Raw genomic sequence first — 22,074 nt, forward strand, 5'->3', positions numbered from 1 at the left:
CCCGCTTGGTTAACGAGGGGGTCCATGGCTGGAGGCTTGCCGAGGCCTGGACGTAGTCCTGGAGTGGCGCTGGTGCCCGGCGTTGGCATGTCACTCCGAGGTGTCGGTGTGCTGGATTTCAGAACAGGCGTGCTGGCTTTTTCATGCTGGTATCATTAAACAAATTAAACGAGTATTATTTTTAATCCAAGCCATATTACACAATTTATCACAACAGCAGCTGGGGCACTGGGCACCTTCTAGCTACTCCCTCAGCCAATTTTCATAAATCCACACAATGTTGACAGCATTAACTTGTGAGGGAGAAATGTTGACCTTTCCTCTTCCTGCCAGAATTAAAACTCTAGCTAGAGACACAGAACATGATCACACTCCTTCCTCCGCAGATTTTATTTTAAAAAGTATTTTTTCATCAGGCTTGTGGACTTTGGATCTAGGCCAAGTTAGAATGATGACCACCCAGAGGAAAGTTCCCGGTCACTCAGAAGCGAATGCCCCAGTCATCGAGAATGTCAGAGGAAGGACACCCTTTCTACCTTTGCCTCTTAATGGTAGTGGGATTGAGACTAACAGTGAGAGACAGCGGAGCCATCAATCTGATGAGAAGCAAACTAGCATCTCAGAGGCAAAAGACCTAGACCTAGTCCTATCATTTTGAGAGATGTGCCTAAAAAAATAACTCTTTGGCATTCAGCAGCTGCACCCATTTGCCTACGTAACCAGAGTGGACCCAACTAGTGCAGGGGCCTTCAGGAGTCAAGATAGTAACAGGGTCACAGGGCATCTTCTTCTGCAGCTTAACCCTTCATGTCCTTTTAATCATAGTCTGAGAAGCATTCTGAGGTAGCAAAGAACATGGGCTAGAGAGACCCCAGCTCCCTCTGGCCTTGGATCTCACGAGCTGTGTAAAGCTGGCAAATTCCTCCAGCTTCCCTCCCCATCAGTGAAATGGGATAATGCCTTGAGGGACTATGTAGGGATTAACTGCAGGGCTGTTATGGTGCAGTTATGGTGAGTGAAGAGATGAGATACTCCATGATGTTTGTTGAATGACTGAAAGCATGAACGGGCCTGATGTATCCGCATCCCTCCCCGAGTTCCAGGCTTCCCCTGGTGCCACCTTGAGTACATCACCATCTGCCCAGCAACCCAATCACAACATGGCCCAACAGGATGGGTCAGTCTAAAACCAGGCGAAGTGCACCGTTTAAGAAAATGAGGACTTCTTAGGACCTAAGGCATTTGAACCATTTGCCAACTAGGAAGTTTCAGAGAGCCTACGCCAGGAACATATCCCCCAAGTAAGAAGGCAATGGGCATGGAAGCTTGTTATCTCTCTCTAATCATGGCCCAAAACAGACGACCCAGAGGGCAAAAGTAATCACCACGGAGACAGAAAGCAGAATGATGAGCTTCACTTTTTTTTTTTTTTTTCGGTACGCGGGCCTCTCACTGTTGTGGCCTCTCCCGTTGCGGAGCACAGGCTCCGGACGCGCAGGCTCAGCGGCCATGGCTCACGGGCCCAGCCGCTCCGCGGCATGTGGGATCTTCCAGGGCCGGGGCACGAACCCGCGTCCCCTGAATCGGCAGGCGGACTCCCAACCACTTCGCCACCAGGGAAGCCCTGAGCTTCACTTTTAAACCCTTAAAAATGTAACTCTCAATTAGTAAAAACCCCACATTTCAAATACTTTAGGGAACCTCTGGTTCCCCGAGAAAACTAAACTGCTAAATAGGCAAGTGACAGTTCTTATGACCTACCAAGCTCATTTCTTTGGATTTCAAAGAAGTGGAACTTCCCGAGGAGGCGGTGGATGCCGGGCTGCTGGAGGCGTCTTTCTTTAGCAGACGGTTTTTGTCGATCCCATTTTCCCTGGGTGAGTGGGCGGGGCTTGCTCGTGGAGACGAAGGGTCCTCAACAAGCACAAGCAAAGGGCTCGTGATTTCACTTATAATGGACGGATCTTTCCACACCAATTCGCCAAATTAAAGGAGAGCCCTGAAAGTCCTTTAGATTTGGGGGATATGAGGGTGTGCACCTAATACTGCTATTGCAATGAATAAGATGGTGTTTGCGAGTGCACCCATGAAGACACCATAAAGAAACAAATCTAGAAACAATCATATCTTCCCTCATGCTCAAATACTTTGCCCAGAGGGCACGGGACAGAAAGGAGCACCAGACACCAACTTCGGAATCCAAAATGGTTAGGGAAACAGATTTTTTTTTTTAAAGGAAACAAAAGTTTGTGTCGGTTTTTGATACATTGTTCCATCCATGAACAACCATTAAATCCTTAACGTGTAAAGTTGCAAAAGACCAAAATATGGTGGTTCCACTTCCTTTCTCTCACAAGTCACTCTGAAAATAAAGTTTGATAAAGAGAATGGTTACCTCATTAGACACATCCACAACTAAGTTGTCATCACTTTTGTCACCATCGCTGTCCTGAAAAAAAGAAATTTTAATGCCATTTACTAAAGGGTTTGAGGCTCAATTAAATTTCTGTAGCTCTTGGTAGCAGAAAGACTAGCAAATGACCTGGGCTCCCTTCCAGAATGCCAGTCCTGGTAATCCAGTCCTCCCCTTCGCATCTGACCTGGGGAGGTGCAAAGACCCAGGCAGGAAACTCTGCTGCAGCAGCACACCAGCTATACAATCACAATGTGTATACAACAGGTGATGGCAAGCCGTAAAACCTGGTGCACAGTGAGGGCTCAATAAATGTTTGCAGCAGCTGAATCTCTCTTATAATCTGAAATCTGCATATCCTTATCTCAGAGAACTTTCCCCACTGGATTTCAAGTTAAGAACACAATTTCACGTCATTCCTTTTTTGTGTATCACCTTGAGGGCTGCCAACAATTCTAGTGTTCATGGACAATTCATAATTATAAAGACAAACTTGAACCCTGTTCCCATGGGGTTACTAGTTACTACAAAAAATTAAATAAAGGAAACAAAAAACTACAAACAACAAAGCTAGCTACTGGCTGGAATAATGTACCAAGATCTAACCTCATGATAAGAATAAAGCTCTTTAGCAATCAGCTTGGAATATTCTTGAGATGGAAGGAAGATAGGATAGCAGTATCTGGAGGGCCCTGGCATCCTACGTTAGGGCTTTTAATGTCTTGACATAAAGCCATAAAATTGGCTAATTAGAGGAAACTCCAAGGTTGCATGCACTGAGTTTGAAAAGGCTTCAGAAAAGCTGTTCAATTTAACGTGATCATTCCTAAATCAAATTCAGGGCAGGCTGAAGAAGTCTACTTTCTTAGCCAAAAGGCCTTATATGTCTTTTATTGCAGAGTAATACAATGGACATACGGAAAAATAGGCTACCGCAATGGGTCCTATTCTCAAAAAGGAGCAGGCCCCTGGTTTATGATCTACACAATTCTTTTACTGATGTCACTGTCAAGAATACACAAATAATTTTGGAGACATATTAGTACAAGTGCAGGTGTCACCCATTAGCTTTTTGTGGCCGCCAAGTCCAACTAGAAAGGTACCCTCAACTCTAAATTCATGTCTTAAATGTTTTATCTAGCCATACCTAAAGCATTAAGTGTGGGAGACCCAATTTACTTTCTTCAATAATGTGTTACTAGATATACTTTTAGTCATCGTTATAAAGGCACCATGTAATTCACTAGCAATAACAAAAGATTACAACCAATGAGGAAGCCTGGGTAATTAAAAATAACAGGCTAGTGAAAGAAATATTTTCATGCAATGAAAAAAAAAAATTAATACTAAAGAAAATTTACTTTCTCTTAGTAAAGTCCACAGAAAAGCACAAACGTTGTCCGGTGTTAAGAAACCCAGGGTGCGGGAATTCCCTGGTGGTCCAGTGGTTAGGACTCCACACTTCCGCTACAGGGGGCATGGATCTGATCCCTGGTTGGGGAACTAAGATCCCGCACGCCACATGGTGTGGCCAAAAAACAAAACAAAACAAAACAAAACAAACAAAAACCACTGATTAAAAATAAAAAAGAGAGAAAGAAACCCAGAGTGGTGGTGACTAAGTATAAGCCAAAGGGGATTCCGTTTAGGAAAAAAAAAAACCCAGTATAAAAATAGTTAATGTAATGTACAGACCAAACTGGCAAAAGATAGCAAATAACTAAATTATTATAATGGAACTGTGCAGTGAGTCCTTAAGTAGTCTGAAATTTAAATCTTAGCTTTGTACTGGACCCTTCTGCAAATATAAACCTTCACAGTACAGTATACACCTGTCATCAAACATCTAAGGTGTGAGTCCTTTGTCCCAGGTTCTCCAGCATCATCTCAATACATCACCCTCAACTACCTACACAACTAGACATATCTAGTACAAACAGGTTACAAAAAAGTCATGCAGAGCTATGGATTCTAGATCCCTCACTACTAAATAACTTATCTACAGAGCAACTTGGAATTCTATCATTGGCAAATTTGCAAATTTCTGTATGTCGTGCACTTTCTTGACTAGCTTATTAACAGTTGATGCCATACATAAACGTACTTGGGTGGGATACTGGCTCTGGGCAAAAGATGAGGGGCAAATATGTGCTAAAAAGGCTTGGGCTGTGGTGGGGAGACCAACAACTTGGGTTCTTGGAATGTTATTATGGTACAAAGTATGGACCAATTTGAGGACCTCTGGCAAAATATCCAATCCTAGGCTCTTGCTTTGGGAATCCTAACATGGTGATAAAGAGCATGGATCCTGGAGTCAGACTGCCTCCAGGCTGTGCCGCTAATTCTGACCCTGGGCAAATCACTTAAAAGCTCTGTGCTTCACTTCCCTTATCAATGAAATGGAGGGATGGTACAAAACTCACAGGGTTGTTTTGAGAGTTAAATGGAACAAGCCACGTAGAAGCACACCGTACCTGACGCTAACTTGAGATGTTGCCCAAGAAATGTTACCCACAGTTAGCCATTGGCTTGCACCAGCCCACAGGAGACAGAGGTCTCACGTGGAAACCTCCGCACAGCCTGCACAGCAGCCAGCCAGAGGTAGACACTTCTTCCTCCAGGGGCAGTGGGGAGGAGTGGCCTAAATTGAATTCTACTCCCACACTGTTCCTGAGAATGTGTGCATCCTGAAACAGACACTCTGGCACACACAAGGAAACTACAAGGCATCTGTCAGCTGCAATGTTTATGACCCTGAGACCAGAACCAATGGCCATTTGGCTTGGTTTGCTCTTCTCCTGAATGTGGTATTAGCTAGATCTACGTCAAGAGTCCTCACATCCAGTCACGTGATCTCATCTGTAGTGTTTGAACGAGACACCCCCAATGTTTCTTCCGGGTTTTTTTACCATGGACTTTTATCACTACACTGTTCACTGTGGAAGAGGATGAACTCTGCCTTAAGACCTAATACGAGCCTGAATATATTACCAGAATGGCATTCAAAAAGGTAGTTGGTGACACCAAATTCTTGCCCTTGTTATTTTAGCAGGACAGTCTACCAAATTTGCAAGGTCTAGGACAAAATGAAAATGCAGGCCCTAGCCTCAAAATTGAGAATTTGAAGAAGGTGGAGAGCAGAGCATGAAACCAATGGTGAGGCAGGGTCCCTGCAAGACCAGGGCCAGTGCATCTGCACAGGCTGCACACCATGAAGCCAGCCCTACAATTTTGTATTCCCTCTTATGAGTAACTACAGCAGAAAGCCTAAAATTTAATACTGAGCCTGGCAGATGCATAATTTACAACTCAAGATGGAAATAATATCCTACAATGTAAGAATCTATCCTCTTGATAGTATTATTTTAAGGGATGTGAAATTGTCACTAAGATCTTAGAGTCCTTTGTATACTCACTTAGAAGCTGAGCAAGGAAGCAAACCAATATTATTTCAAGTCCTTTATTTACTTACATAGTGGCTAGAGTCCTTATCGTCCACCTTTCTTTTTTTGATGTCATTGGAAAACTCGGGTCCATTTCTGCGTTTATCTGTGCCTCTTAGACTGTCTGGGACCAAGAGGGAGTTACTCTGCAAGACAAAAAAAATTAATCAAAGATTTCTTCCCAGGTCTCCCTGTATACATGAAAACCCCACCTGGATGTGATAGCTGGTTTAGAAAGGTGATGCCTACCTGGCCTTTCATTCCATTTAATTCATCTCATCTGAAGACTTTGATGGCAAACATTTATAGAGATTTAAGCACTTAAAAGGGAGACCCTGACTATGCACTCAAGCCATACAAAGCCTGGTGAATCCTTCAGGCCCTGCTCACTTAAAATGTTCTTCTGTTCTGTTTGCTGTTAGAGAAATGGGAGCCTGCTGTTTATATGTGGATGTGTTTTTATTCTTTCCCACTGAGACTCCCTGGTCAGGAATAAGAATGGCCTATGAGCAAAACCTGGGATCACTCTATTAGACATATTCTGTGACTGTAAGAGTCAATGTGTCCCTCTCTAAAAAGACACAAAGAGAACGGGTAGGATTAACAGCATGGTTTCCTAAAAGGCAAATCACATTTTCCACAGTAACAATGAAGGAACTCTTTTGAGTTCTTCTAATTTATTGTTGAAAATAAGATTTGGTGTTCCTTGCCAAGAGCACTGAAATTTAAGACCCAAAGCAGGAATTCCAGCCAGTGAATCTTCAACAGCAAGGCCAGCTCCCACACACAAAACCAGGAACAAGGACTAATCTTTTCCACAAACCACACAGGATACTTTCATTCACATGTGCTGAGTATGAACTGTTGACCCAAAGAAAACAGGCATTTTAGATATTTGAGGGTCACATGACACGATGTGACATCCCTTCAATTCCCATCTCCCCTCGGGGCTAAAGCATCAGAACATGTTACAATGAGTTCTTTTAAGTGTGGGATTAGCATAGCAAGGGGGCAATTTGTTCAGTGATGTGTTACTGCCTGGAACAATGCTGAATGGGCTGTGCAAAAACTTTCTTTCTCAAAGCCCAGATAACCTCAATTTCTGAAAGGTGTTGAAGAACTAAATCGGGGAGTCCAGGGCCAACAAACAGTAATGTTAACCTTTCTCTGCCACAATATAAAATAGAAAGGGCCTGGGGAAACCTTTAAGTTAGACTACCTCTAATGCAATAGTACATACCATGAGCAAATCTTTAATGGTCAATTTTTAGAGGCCAGGGATGGGTCTTCGCTCCTAACCAGCCCAAGGAAATTAGCCAGGTGGCTGGCTCTCAAAAAACTCCCCCGTGAAAACCGTGAACCCCACCATGGGAACCTTCTCAGCTCAACCACACACAGGAGCAAATCAAAAGTGGGAACCAGAAGGCATTCTGAAGCCTCTTTGCCCACTTCAGAGGCTGCCTCTGAAGCAGCTGAGCTTTCATTCACCACCGTTCAAGCTCCACAAATGCCAGGAGGCTTACATAAAAGCAGGGGGGAGGGACCAATGCAATTCAACATAGAGAAGCTCAGAATAACGTGTTGAGCTCAGCGTGGGGCTGAAAGGTGAGCTGGCTGGATCCCTGAACTAATTACACTGGTAAATATCTGCTAAAACTCATGTGGAAAAAGTGTCCATACACACCTGTCTGTGTTCTAGATTATGCCATCCCTGAAGTCTCCTCCTCCAGACTCAGACCGGATACATTAAGGGCAAGGCTGCATCATACTCAACTTGACATCTACCCACTTGCCCAGCAGAATGTAGCATAGAGTTGGTGTCCACTCACAATTTAAAAGTTAGTCTTTTTCCCCAGGGTCCCCTGTGTAGCCCTCCTGCTGTAATTAGCACTGGGCATCCAAACCACTCAGCCATCCAAAGACAGCTTTTTAATGAACTGATTTTTTGAATGTCAAGTGGTACTGTGAACATGAAAGTAAACAACACGCCTATTAGGAACAATGCAATTTCTGCTAGAAAAAAAAAAAAAAACATTTCTCTGGCTGGACCTGTAAGCCTGTCAAGCTTTGAGGCTTCTGCGTCTCCATATCAGACGTTAAATTCCCCTTTGAACAGCTTAAGTGAGGCCTATAATCTGAACGCCTCTTGCAAAGCTCTGAAAGTTCTTCTAAATTTAGATGGGGCTGGTAATTAGCACCCTTGCTTATCTGAAAATTGGCTCCATTCAGATGGAAGATTGAGACAAGTTACAAAACGAAATGTCTCATCATACCTTTGATGCTGTAAAACTGATTCAAAACGGGCTGCAGAGGCCTGGGAGAGCCACAGTCCAGAGTCAGGGGGTGCCTGGCTCACGCTGCAGTCCCACCAAAGATGAACCACCTTCTTTTACCCTTGTTCCCATGAAACTTGCTTGCTGTGTGTAATTGCCCCTGACATCCTCCAGCCCTGACACTGCTTTCATTGTTGTTCTTGACTTAAGCAGATAGTTCCAGCCTAATGGACTTCATTTGCTGTTGGCAACAAAAACAGTCTTGCTTAACTACTGCCTAGGTGACCCTAATCCTCATGGTTACCTCACTTGCTCCCCAGAAACCCAAAAGTGACTACATGGGTAGTACTGGACGTCTCCTAATACCGGTAAGTCTTCTTCCCTCGTGCTGCGTTTTGTTCTCACGTACCGTCATGTTCCTCAGGGTTCAGAAGTGGAATACAGTCACTTCGATGGGTGTTCTGAGCCACTTTACACATATTTTAAGAATGGGTACTGACTGAATATCCTTTGGAGCCTTCAAAATCTAGGGTTTTACCTTGATTTGTTAGATTTGAATGAGGAGACGACAGACTCACATTTAACATTAAAATTTAATATTTAATCAACATTTCAGAAGAGCCTGTTTGTAAAAAGAATAAAACTGAGGTTGCTTTGCTTTAAGTTACTGAAAAAGTCATGCTTTCTAAACACTGAAGATGATTAGGACCAAACTTCTCAAGACGCCAAAGCAACCTTAACACATATTCATCCTCTTCATCCTCCTCAATTTATCTAGAGGATGTTCAGAGAGGGAGGCAATTTGCCTAAAGTCAAGAAGCACTATCCATTAAGTCAACTTGCCTGTGCTCCCAGAAGAAGTGATTTTTAAACTCAGTTTGTATACATCAAATACTTGTACCCAAATACTTGACCCCCAAATACTTCTCATTTAAAAGTCACATTGGCTCTTTAACCTATTAAGCTTAATATTCTAATGTGACATAATAATGCCGACTGCATGCTATCTCTGATTCCCCCCCACCTCCTAATCACAGACACACCTTGATTTACTTGGTTATATGCCCACCATAACAAAATTGTGAACATTAAAAAAAAAAAAAAAGAACATTTTACAGCCTACTTTTAAATGACCTGAAAACAGTCCCAAGTTCCTGGCTTTCCACTCATGAATCCTGCCATTTACAACCCAAGATGCACACTAAAAAAGACTGCAGCAGAGAGCAACAAAGCAGCCCAGGTACTCACAGCACTGGCTTCATGCAACATCAACCACCAAGAATAGTGGTTCCACAGACCTATTTGCTGCTGCAGCCTTCTCTTCCCATAGTCCATATCTTGAAAGATATGTATCGACCAAACAGCATTCATCAAGTAAAATTCCCCTTTCAAATTTTTATTTGCCAGAGTTTTTTAATCAACATGAGAACTAGTGTTACCACACTGACTGATATACTCTAATTCTAGCCAAGAAACCTGATGCTTTATTTCACCTTGCAGCTGGTAAAATTTAATCATCTGCCAGACTTTTTCAAACACTGTAATTATTGGGCAGACTTCTTCTACAAATGTTCTGAGAACTGGGATTTCCAGACTGTATATAAGTTTTCCTTTGTTTAAAAATTTTCTTAAGAACCAAACAAAATCATCTTATTTACCTTATGTCTTCTACAAGAACTCAAAGTAGAAGTTTTATACAGCCCACAGGGGATATTACAAATCTGAGCATATCAAGATCTAAAAACCCATTATGTTTTCAAAACAAGCTAAAATTTGAAAACCATGATGATTTTCTGCACCTAACAAGTTGCACACATTGACGGGAATAGAGCCAAGTAAAACGATAAAGGGAGAGGCAGACCAGACAAGTCTCTGAAAAAAACAAGATCCCTCTGAAATGTTCAGTACCAGAGACAGAGTGTCTAAAAGACTTGTTAGCCCAACCGGCATGCTTTTCTCTCCATTTATATACAGAGACTACACATGAAATGACTTGATGAGGTGTAAGAACAGAGAAAACGTTATGAACCACAAGAAGGGACCCATCCCTCCTAAAATGTGAAATATGTGAGAACCTAAAACCTCAGTGGGCAACTGCACTGACAACAGACGAATTGTTCACTGTGGTTACCCTGTGCTTCCTGAGGGTCACTTCCTGCACTAACAGTGATGTGATGGTTAAGAACAGGTACAAGAGTGAGCAGAAAAGCTGCTCAGAAGAGAAAAGAAAAAGTAGGAGGTCTTTCTTCCAATATTACAACTGGTGTGCACTCCTTGAGTGGTCAGATCCAGAGCACCATTTCCCAAATAGGTGAACCACGTTTTATAAAAACACACACCAGAACTGTTCCCTGCTGAGTGGGCACATGTTAACTAGAGTTGGTGGCATGTGAACCTAGTGGGTAGAAGTGGACAGTGTATTCTCTTAAAGTAAAGATAAACATGCAGGGCTTCTCTGGTGGCACTGTGGTTGAGAGTCCGCCTGCCGATGCAGGGGACGCGGGTTCGTGCCCTGGTCTGGGAAGATCCCACATGCCGCGGAGCGGCTGGGCCCGTGAGCCATGGCCGCTGAGCCTGCGCGTCCGGAGCCTGTGCTCCGCAAAGGGAGAGGCCACAACAGTGAGAGGCCCGCGTACCGCAAATAAATAAATAAATAAACAAACAAACAAACAAACATGCAAACACGCAAGTACTGAACTATACCTTCATATAAGAACTTACCATGTAAGTAGAAGAGTCTTTTGAACTTCAAAGAGCATTCAGTCGAATCAGAAGAAAATGTCAAGAGTTGGACTCTGTACCACCTCTATTCTGACCATTCTAGACAATAATGTTTCTATTTCATGCTCTGAACACCCACCCCCTGAAGACCAAGGTAAACAGACTCAGCTGCTTTAATATGAATAAAAAATAGTCTTTAAAGTCTTGTTCCAAGAATTTTACTTTTCTTTGGCAATTTAACAGGAATGGTTATTCATGTATACAGAGGTATCTTGGAAGGTAAACTCCAGAATATATAAAAGAAAGCATGTTTACATTGTCAGTGTGGACAAAACCCTTTATAAGAGCATTCATGTATCCTTCATCTATCCTGCGACCTGAAAGCAATTCTTCTGCCAACCAAGTCTAAACCTTGAAGCCACCAGCAGCAAATGTGAAAGGAAAACCCGTTCATGGAGACAGCAAAAGCGAGACAGGTTTCCCTAATGTGAAAATAATGCACATTATTCAAGTGGATTTCTTTAGCTGCCATGCTAATTCCCCTTGGGAACGGTGTCCTCCTCACAGGAAAAGTGTCTGTGTCAGAGGTACAGATTGGAAACTCATGACACCTCACTTATCCTCAGTTACACTAAGGCAGTGGGAACCTAATTTGCTAGCACACTCTACACTGACAATTAACTTCTCGGTGAACATTAAAACAATTAGGAAAGGACGCACCCCATCACATCTGTGTGCCTTCTCATCCACACCTGGTACCAATTAAGCCATCACCCTGTGTGGTACTTTGCGCTGCAGTCCAGTTGGTCATTCATGTATTCTGTGTGACAAATGCTTTTTTGGGGGGGTACGTGGGCATCTCACCACTGTGGCCTCTCCCGTTGCGGAGCACAGGCTCTGGACGTGCAGGCTCAGCGGCCATGGCTCACGGGCCCAGCCGCTATGTGGCACATGGGATCCTCCCGGACCAGGGCACGAACCCGTGTCCCCTGCATCGGCAGGCGGACTCTCAACCACTGCGCCACCAGGGAAGCCCGACAAATGCATTTTTAACCTATAAGATTAACAGATCCTCACTTGTCAACAGTGAAGAGTGGAAGCAAGTGGAGACATGTGGAAATGTGGAAATCACATCTTGGAAGACTGACTGTGAAGCAGGCCTAAAGGGTACATGTCTATTTTTCATATTGTTTAAAGGCAAAATATGTGAAAAAAAAAAAAAAAAAAACCAGGGTGTTCTTGCACCTCGATCTAAGGACTTGGCACTGTCGGACACAGATGGGCGACTCAGGAGGATGCTCAGAATAAAAGGGAACCATAGACATACACACCCAGTGAGTACCTGGGCTGGAAGAAGTACTAAACCACAAAATGCCTTTGGCATCACTCTCTACATCCACAGCTTGCCCTTCCACCCTCCTTCTCCAGGTAAAACAAAATAAAACCAATAAAAACTTTGGAGCTCATAACAAATATAACTGTCTAAAAATAATCTTTAAATCACCTCGTAACACCTTCATTCCCCTACTCAGGACCGTGGTCACAGCAAACATCAAATTTGTATTTCAAACCTTTTCTAGAAGCATGTTTTTGAAGTGCTCTTCATTCTCCAGCCCTTGATGAGATGCTTCTACTGCAAGAAAAGGTCCTGAAACTAGAAAGCACTGGGTCAGGACTTGACTGTGGTATCTGGATATGTGATGGCACTTAACCCATCTCTCCTCATCAGAAAGACGGAGACACGAAGTTTATTGCTTACTGTGTTCTAGAGGGAATACTGAAAATGATGATCAGGCCAAAAGGAAAACAAAAGTTTACAAAATCTGCTCCAAAGGGTTTCTAATTACAGAACACAAAATGAAGCCTAAAAAAGTTTGTGGAGGGAGAAAATAGCCTCTAGCTGCTTTCTGTTTGTTTAAAGATGCCCTATCCTCACTGAGATCTCAGGGAGGTAAGACCTGAACATTCTCTGGTCACGCACAGGTCCTGACATCCGCCTGGCAAGCTCCGGCCCCACAGCGAGCAGACACCTCACCTGGCACAGGAACACGCCACTCCTGACAAGCAAGAAGCTGCCAGTGCTTTCCTTCCTTCAGGGGGTCACCCTTCTCGTGGCAGTGACGCTGGTTTTCCCAGATCTATTTTTTAAGCACAGAGCTTTAAATTCTGCCAAAAGAAAAATCTACTGAGGCAACTGCTTCAGAAAACTTACTGTTTTCCAGTGCGCCTTAATATTGAGATTTCAGGTGATTCATTTCAGTTTTATCCTGTATCTCCAGGAAATTCCTTGACAGAAGTCAGGTCAACAACATTTAGGCGAAAATACCTCCTCCTGGTCCCAGTTTACCTTTGATGAATTCGAGCATCATGAGACGGATCAAGTTCCTAAGAGGCTGGGATGGGTTTTGTGATGCTGACACACTAAGAATAATTAGGAAGAGCCACCGGTCATGTGAGACCTCATCTCCACAACAGCCTCACACAGTTTTTTAAAAAGAAAACCACAAGTAACTACGTTGACGGTGACTAACGAGGCATTTACTGTTGTCTGGCTACCCTGCAGGTAGAGCCAGGGAGGACTTTCCTAAAGGCTTGCTACGGTATGTCTGATGACTTCCCATTTGTGGTCCCTAAACCCTCACCCTGCAGACAGCCACCGTCACCATTTTATAGAAGGATAAGAAATCTTGCCTGTGCAGCCAGAACTCCACTGGGGTCTGCCTTTGTCCAATACCCGTGTTCTTTCTATCACTGTCCCCTTTCCCCCAACACCCACAGCGCTGCAGTCCTAAAGAGCCACTGGGAGACTCTGTGACATTCAAAAAGTTAAAATTTCAGCAACAGGCCAAGAGTGAAGTATTCCCCCAAAGCAAGCCTCCCACCTTATTTCCTCCTTGCTCTCTATATTGCTGAGTGTCATCTTAGAAAAAAGTGAAGTGATGGGTGGTCCATAACTAGGATCTGGTCCTACCTCTGCCAATAAACTAGTGAAGTACAACAGCTAGAGAAGAAAAAGATAAAGACACTCCCTTACATTAAATAAAGTGATGGCTGTCATAACTACTTTAAAATAAGTTCTAAATGTGAACATAATTTTAGAAATGTTATAGGAGTGGCAACAGGGTCCCTCACAAAGACAAGATCTAAATCTCCACCTCTGTTAATTAACTATATGACCAAAGACACTCAACCTCCTTACTTTGGTGTCTTATTGAGAAAATGATGGTGACGCACCATTTTGACCTCTGAAGTAGATGAAAAGTGCTTAGACTTTTCTGGGCCAGGAACCTCTTTGGAGAATTTAATGAATGTTATGATCTCTCCTCAGCATTATGTAAGAGCACTGACCCACTCTGCATACAATTTTAGAGGGGTCCCAGGACCTTCTCAAGTCCACTAGGAACCCACCTTAAGTCTACAGATCGTTCCTGTCTTGAGTCTCTCCCACACAGCCCCCTCAAGTCTTCTCCCTCTTCCAAATGTTCCAAATAACGATCACATGAGTTAGATATTTCAGTGCTTTTTGTTCAACACATAATTTGACTTTGACATTAAAAGATATCACTGCAAAATGGCAGCAAGTATATGCAGCGCCTCATCCAGTGCCTGGCACATAGTAAGTGGTCAATAAATATGTTAAATGAATGAGTATTTAAACACCCATTCTATCATTTTTCTTAAAAGCCATACAACTCCTTGTCAATTCTCTAACTCCAGGTCTTTCAAGTAGACATATTTAAAGGACATTCCCTTCAGCCAAAATTTAGTGCAATTCATCTTTAAATTAATTGGGATATCTAAAGTTTTTATTACTTCTGAAAAAATAAAGGCTTTTATTAGGTCATTTTTTTGCTCAGTAGTAGCACTCTGGTAAATAGGCTTACGTTAAAAAAAAAAAAAAAAAAAAAAAAAAAAAGTTTGTGAATTAGAAAACAGCCAAACAGCAAAATACACCTCTCAAAAGTTACTAGCTTTATCATTCATCCCTTTCAGAAACAAGAAACTTACAAATAGTGTCCGTATTTTCTTTCTGTTCTTAGCACCTTTATTTCCTGGATTTTACATTAAACAGGTTACATTAAGGTTCATTTGTTTTCCTACCATAAAACCTTAAACCAGCAAATGGAATAATCTGTCACTAAAAATAAACATGAACTATCTATGAACCAGTTTTAGACTCACAGATAACAATCCACACACACTCACATTCCCTGTGACATAAGTCCCTGATTTTTGCACTTGATATGAAAAATATGTTTGTTCAACATAGAAAGAAGAGCAGGAAAAAAAAATAAGACTATATGCCAGCCTAGAATTTTTTAGAACTCCTTGGTCTTCTTTGTGGCAAAGGTTCTCAGAGTTCGGTCCAAGGACCCTGAGGGTGTCTCTCTGTGGGCAGATTTCTTCCAATACTTAAACCAAAACAATGTATGGCAACAAAAAGAATGCAGAAGCTGAGGAGAATTCAACTGCCCTCTTTTAGGCCAGGCATTAAAGACATTTGCAAATGTGCAAAAAAACTAAACCACTCATCCCACTCCAATTTTTTATTTCGGAAAATAGTTATTTTTCATTAAAAATGTTATTTATGTTAACACAAGTAGCTCTTTATCTGTTTAAGTGATTTTAAAATGTTTTATTTCTAACCCAGAAAATTTTCAAAATACATGACACATATAAACAAAAGTTCTCTGGGGTCATCAGTTACTTTAAGGGTAAAAGATTCTGAGACCATAAGGCTTGAAAATCTCTGCCCTATAGCCACTGCTCTTAACCCCTCAATGAATGAACAAACAAAACAGCAGTACAGAGCAATGAATTGACTTTATCTGCCAAGTAAAATTCAACTTCATAATTCAAACCACTTTATTAAACAGATAAGTACTATAATATTTTAGGAGCTAATAGTACACATCATCTCATTACCCACTGAGTCTCATATTTAATTTTACACAAAGTTTGAAGAGAGCTAGTTAATTTTATGTAACTGCAACAAAATCCCACTTATATGGACAGTGAACAATTTAATTCCTCTCTACAGACTGAATTAAATTTTCAGATTAAAAATTAGTGTAGTTTCTCCATTTTATATTATCATTACCATGAGTTTTCTGTAATAATTACACAGGAAACTCAGCATATATACTTATTCTGGAAATACTCTTTGAAATTATTATTAAGACTTGACAAAGATTTGGTGTGAAAAAGGAGACATGCAAGTAACACATTAAGTAACCATGTATTTTATATTATTTTATAGATTGGTTTATGCAATGTATCTACCACATTTGGACTTAAAAATTCAGATTGCTAACTCAACCCAGACTTACTAACTAAACTAACTAGACTTGAAAACAATCCACAGCTGCCTGAAATTCAAGAACGATTTAGTACTTCTTTAAGGATACAACTCATTAACCTTCGTCCACCTCACCCTCACTTCCCCAATCAAGTTCTTGATTACACCTTCCAGACAAAATTACACACAGATTATTAGACATGCTCAGAAATACAGTCGCACCAAGTTATGGAAAAATGCCTCTACGAGCTTAAGTGTGCAAATTCTACTCTTTCCTGCCACTGGCATTTCAGAGAGGCATACACCATGGTATCCCTTCAACAACTGTCTAGAGTTCTTGATAAAACTTTCTGCAGCCTTGCATCTTCTAGTATTTTTGTTGCTTTTCCTTGGTTCTTTGAGAAAGGGCTTGTGACACATGTACCTACATATCCCTACACATCCCTCACTACAGATATATTTCCTATATTACCATACATATAGTAAGCATTCAATAAATATACCGTGACTTAAGGTGGAACAGTAGTACTGATAACATAAAGTTGAAATAAAAATAAAGTCTCAAACCTAGAAAAAATTCAATAGATTAAAACATGCAGCAGACGAATGCACGTGGGCATTCCCAACATCATCTTCTGCCATCTCTATTCTCTGGCCCAGGATTAGGGTTTTTAATTTGATACTCTATTGAATGAACATGGCAGAAAAGATGACAATCTACAGAGACATTGAAACAGCAAAACAGAAAGGTCACCTCCATAATCAGTTTACTTAGGTCCACACTTTCGGAGTAGGTAATTTTATTCCCTAGATCTAATTTTTTTCTCCCCTCTTTTCTCCTCCCCAACATTTTCCAAAGAAAACTCACAGGACAAGAATTTCAAAACTACCTACCTCATCCTTTCACCATTATCCATTCCACCAATACATCCTGACACACGAAGTAAACAAAGCTCTGTCCCAAAGAGAATTTTTAAAATAGCTACTATTCTACACAGAAGGTGTGTGTGGAGGGGTGCTTAAACTTTTCAAACTGAAAAAGTTTACATATCGTCCCCCCAAACTCATAAGAAAGTATCTGAGTGATTTAAAAGTTCAGTATCCCATTTTTTAACAATATTTAGATTGAAGATGATCAAAATACTGCCATGTTCAGAAAGAAGGAAGGGGGCAAAAACTGGAGGTTATCTGAGCTGAAAAGGGGCCAATTTCTCATTCTGTTTGTTCCACAACATGTAAGAGATGCATTTTAGAGACAGGCCTCCCCACAAGTAACCGGCAGATATGTGTACAGATCAAACGTGCTTTATGTAAAATGGGTAAGATTTAGGCTGGTGAAAAAAAATGAACTCGATAAGCACAGAGCCCCGTGCACCGAATTTCCTTGGTTTTGAAAGCTTATTCACACACTCAGTTCTCTGGACTAAAATAAAGTTCAAGTTCACACTCCAAGGACAATTATTTAAAGAAAACCAGATATGGAAACCTAGTAACTAAGATGCATTTGCAGAGGATAATGAACGGTTTAGGTACAAATAACACAATACTAACTAATTTCACATATGGATTGTTACCTCTTGCCTGTAGAACTGACTTAAGATAAAAATGAATGCCCTCTTAAACTACAGGTAAACCTGGACTCAAAGTGGCAATGATAAACATATTTTTTAAATGGGTCTGGGGCACATAGGGATCAAAGTGTATTTTCAAGTGAGTAATCATAGCAAACAGCTTTGCCTCCCTCTCATCTGATGGAAGTTTTATATAAAAGACAAAGGGTGGGGGGAAACAGTGATATTTTTTTAAAAAAGAAAGAAAAAGAAAAACAACAGGTAGCTGAGAGAGAGTAGAATATACTTGTCTGTGCCTGTGTTTAAAGAAAGGCGGCTGAGGGTGCACTGCAGGGTGGGGAGAACGCGTTTATGTGCAGCAGGCGTCAGGGTACTTACTGTGCCCGGTTCTCTGTCTGCTCCCGAGGTTACCAAGAAACGCACAGACATGCCCGTTCAGACACAGAGGCAAGAACAGAAATAAAAAAAAGGGGGGAATAATTAGAACACAAGCCCCAAACAGTTTTAAAATGGCTTTTATTTATATAAGTCATTGCACATTCCTAATACAGTGATTTCCTGAAAATTACAGTATTTTGTAAACATAAGATTTACAGTTTAACCATACACAAAAGCCTAGTTTTTAAAAATTTCTTGACAGAATAAATTACTTTTTTTCAAAAATTAGTCAAGTGCAATTTTGCCCAATATTTAATGCATACTAGAATTAAAGCCTATGAAACTAAGTAGTAACAGATGCAATTATCAAACCTTTCATTTGAACACATTCACTTTCAAATTTAACTTCTTATTTCGCCCCATTTAACAACATTACTTTCTTTGAAAATTACCCAATTAAGCAGTTAACAGTTTTCCATAATATGGTACAGGCCACTGGCATTAATGAGGCAGTTGCCAAGATGTCAAGATGCCTGCCATCTAAAGAGATGGAGAAATCTACAGATGCCCATGTTAAACCCTGAAAACCTCCAGGGTGAGCTGTGTTTCAGTGGCCAAGCTGTGCGACATACAGTTCCTCTTAGCTCATTGTTTGCTCTCTGAATGGGTTGGGGCTTTCTTTAGCGGTGCACAAACTTTGCAGCACTGTAAGAGTGTTAGGGCAAGGTCCTAATCTGGCTTGCCCGGCCTCTCACCTCTGTGGTGCTCTGCATCGTGGTGCTTCTTGTCATCTTTAATTGCCAAGTGAGACTGGCCACTCAGAGCACTAGACAGCGCCAGGAGGCCGGCACTGCCGCCGAGGGGCGGGATTCCAGGAGGCTGAAGTCCCGAAGGGTGAGGGGTGAGGGGCACTGGAGGTCCATGGCCGTGAGAAAGATGCTGAGCTTGCAACTGCTGCTGCTGTTGGTGGTGGTGGTGAGAGAGGAAGAGGAGGAGGGAGAGAGAGGGAGGTGGTGGCAGTAGTGGTGGTGGTGGTGGCGGCAACCAGGGAGAGAGCAGACGTGACAGGAGAGGATGAAGGACAGAACAGGAGGTTCAAGAGACACACACACACACACACACACACACAGGAAGGGAGCAAGGAGAGAGACAGGGAGGAAAGAGAGAAAAAAATGTGGTTAGCACTTTCAGTCCATCAAAAGCTTTCATCTACTCAGTTACCTGATATCATATAATCTTCCCAAAACATAATCCTCAGATTGACACTGCCACTTTCTGGCCTAACTCACCCCCTGAAAGTGTCGCTATTGATTATTATCAAACTTGGATAAGTTAGTAAGCCCTCACACGGTGGTTAGTTCCATCTTTAAGCACCTCCAAGGATGAAATCCAGTGCATCATTGAATCTAAGATGCCACAGATTTCAGACTCATTCTGACTTCAGAAAGGTTAAAATAGGGGAGGTACAGATATGCATCCTATACTACAGTAACTATATTCTCAACTAGTCACCAGTTACTAGGTGACTCCATTGCACCCCAGCATTCTTGTGTTAACTTACCACAATGTTAGGATGAGACAAAACCAAACATTATCTTTAGTTAACAGAACTTAGAAAGCAGGAAGAACTAGCATCTCTTATGTACTCGTGTGCTCTTAGCTCATCAAGCCCTCACAGAATGGAGGAAGTATTGATATTCCCATATCACAGATGGGGCTCAAGACATTGAGTTTCTCCCACCAGCTGGCAGGGAAGTGAAGTCAACATAGGAAGGACCCTTATGGCTGTGCTCTAGTCACGGTACCACCACATACAGAGGGAGCCCTCAGGGAGCCACGCATGTGACAAATGGAAGAAACTTAGAGAAAAAACATTGTTTACCCCTTCCTTTCTCCTGAGCCCCATGCCCCAAACCCACCCCCCTCCCGTGTCACAGAGGAAAACACCAAGACTCAGGCCAAGAACCTTGCTGAGGAAAGCACTCCCACCAGCTGTGTAGGACTCCAACCATGATGACCAAGTCCTCATTCCCAAATGCCTCTGCCTCTATCACTTAACCCATTCCAGAAGTTAGAAACCTGTTCACATTAGGGTATCATTACTCTCATATATTTAAGATATGTTGCAGGAAATGAAAAAGTGTCCAAGCAATGGCCCTTACACCATAAATCTGGCCACATTTCAGCTGTTCAACATAAAATTGGTGTTTTTTTTTTTTTTTTTTTTTTTTTTGCGGTACGCGGGCCTCTCACTGTTGTGGCCTCTCTCGTTGCGGAGCACAGGCTCTGGACACGCAGGCTCAGCGGCCATGGCTCACGGGCCCAGCCGCTCCGCGGCATGTGGGATCTTCCCAGACCGGGGCACGAACCCCTGTCCCCTGCATCGGCAGGCGGACTCTCAACCACTGTGCCACCAGGGAAGCCCCAAAACTCGTTTTTGATGAGAGTAAAAACGATTAAAGCTCAGTTTCTAAGGTGTAATATTAGGAAATTCTTAAGATTCTGATTTGTGCTCACTTCCCTGGGACTCAATTACTCGTTTTATTTATTACACCCTTGCACGTACTGAACATATTAGATCTTCACACCAGATCTTCAGCAATTTCCACCCTGACCACTGATCTTTGACTGAATCCTAAACATGCTTCCAGCACCCAAGAGCAAGAGAAAGCAGCATCTAAAAGGCAGAAATCGGTATCTATAGTCATTTTACAGTAAATTTTCAACCACTCCTAGTACCTTTTAAAAAATCTTTAGGCGCCAACCTTCTCTTTAAACCTCCACTCCTTCCAAAGAGAGCACAGTTCTAATGCAAGGGAAACTGGAAAAGGGGCGAGGTTAGAGCAGGCAGCATTAATAGTATTCTTGGAAAGTATTTATAAACTACTCATTCACCATTTGAGATCATAATAACAACTTCTTTATGCATAAAATCACCTTCCTGTCATCCCAAAGACACTAATTCTTGCTCCGTCACCTTTTAAGAGCTTGGCAATAGCAGGACATAAAACTGAAGGAGCTGGCAGAAGCATCACGGTCCACTAGGCATGCTCATTAGCACTTAATTAGGAACTAGACACCTGCCATAAGAAATGTGCTCCGAGAAAGATGAGGAACAGGTCTGCCCTACCAGCGATTACTATCATTACTCAGAGTAAAAGCAATGTCCAGCTTCTTGGGTGGAAAGGCAGTGATGCATACACAAGCGGGTGCAGTGGGGTAATTAAGCACGGCACTGATTAAAGAAGATGAGAGAGGCTAAGCAGAGGGGAAGGAATTTAACTATAGGGTGGAGGATAACAACACTATCACCCTTCCCTGCACCCCACCCCCAGTCCCCCTCTAAAATTCCCCCCCAAATGGAGACACCAAAAAACAACTCCAGACGTGTGATTTTACGTTAGAGCAAAGGCAGTCTCAGGTGATATTTGGATATGCTAGAAGAAAGCAGATTTTCTGCCAAGCCCAAGTTGGTTTTTGGAAAGATGAACTGGAAAGCATTCTCTGATGTACTATTGAAAAGAAAGACTAAGCTTATAAAATAAAGGGGCTTTGCCACAGCTGTGAAACAGACCTGCAAAGTTAAACTCAACCTTCAGGCAAATAGCTCTCAACAGGGCTATCCAACAGCCTAACTGGCCATGGGTAAGTCCCGCCTCTAGCCTGCTCTAGCTTTCCAGGCCCCTTAAAGAGATAGCTCACTGCCCATTATTAGGGGCAATTAGGTTCTTCCATCCTTAGCTTGGCGATCTTGAAAGCTCCTTCTTCCTCCTTTTTTAAAAAAAGCATAAATCCTATCACAAAATGAAAGTACTAAGTAGGTAACGACAGGATGAATCACAGCTATTGAAGATGCTGTAGACTCAAGAAACGTGGATACTGCTGCCTCACATTCTACTTCTTTATCCTACCCTGCAGTGCTCCTAGATAATATTTCCAGCTTCCTTATCTGGCCTCAGCTCGGAATATACCAGAG

At 42.2% G+C, this 22,074-nt stretch overlaps 1 protein-coding gene across 4 annotated transcripts in view; it reads right to left on the minus strand.

Annotated features, from left to right (window-relative positions):
* Positions 1-22,074, minus strand: part of LOC131762015 (transducin-like enhancer protein 1) — an 88,433-nt gene that overhangs the window by 25,508 nt on the left and 40,851 nt on the right. For 3 of the 4 annotated variants that reach the window (XM_067039604.1, XM_059073413.2, XM_059073411.2), the window contains exons 7-12: positions 18,854-19,058; positions 18,099-18,115; positions 5,886-6,002; positions 2,396-2,449; positions 1,762-1,914; positions 2-146 (exon numbers count right to left, since the gene is read on the minus strand). In XM_067039604.1, coding sequence (XP_066895705.1) covers positions 2-146; positions 1,762-1,914; positions 2,396-2,449; positions 5,886-6,002; positions 18,099-18,115; positions 18,854-19,058 — 691 coding nt within the window. The remainder of the gene's footprint in view (position 1; positions 147-1,761; positions 1,915-2,395; positions 2,450-5,885; positions 6,003-18,098; positions 18,116-18,853; positions 19,059-22,074) is intronic. The other variant, XM_067039603.1, reaches the window with a different exon arrangement.

Source organism: Kogia breviceps, chromosome 8 (genome assembly GCF_026419965.1).
Source record: "Kogia breviceps isolate mKogBre1 chromosome 8, mKogBre1 haplotype 1, whole genome shotgun sequence".
Classification (NCBI taxonomy): Eukaryota; Metazoa; Chordata; class Mammalia; order Artiodactyla; family Physeteridae; genus Kogia; species Kogia breviceps.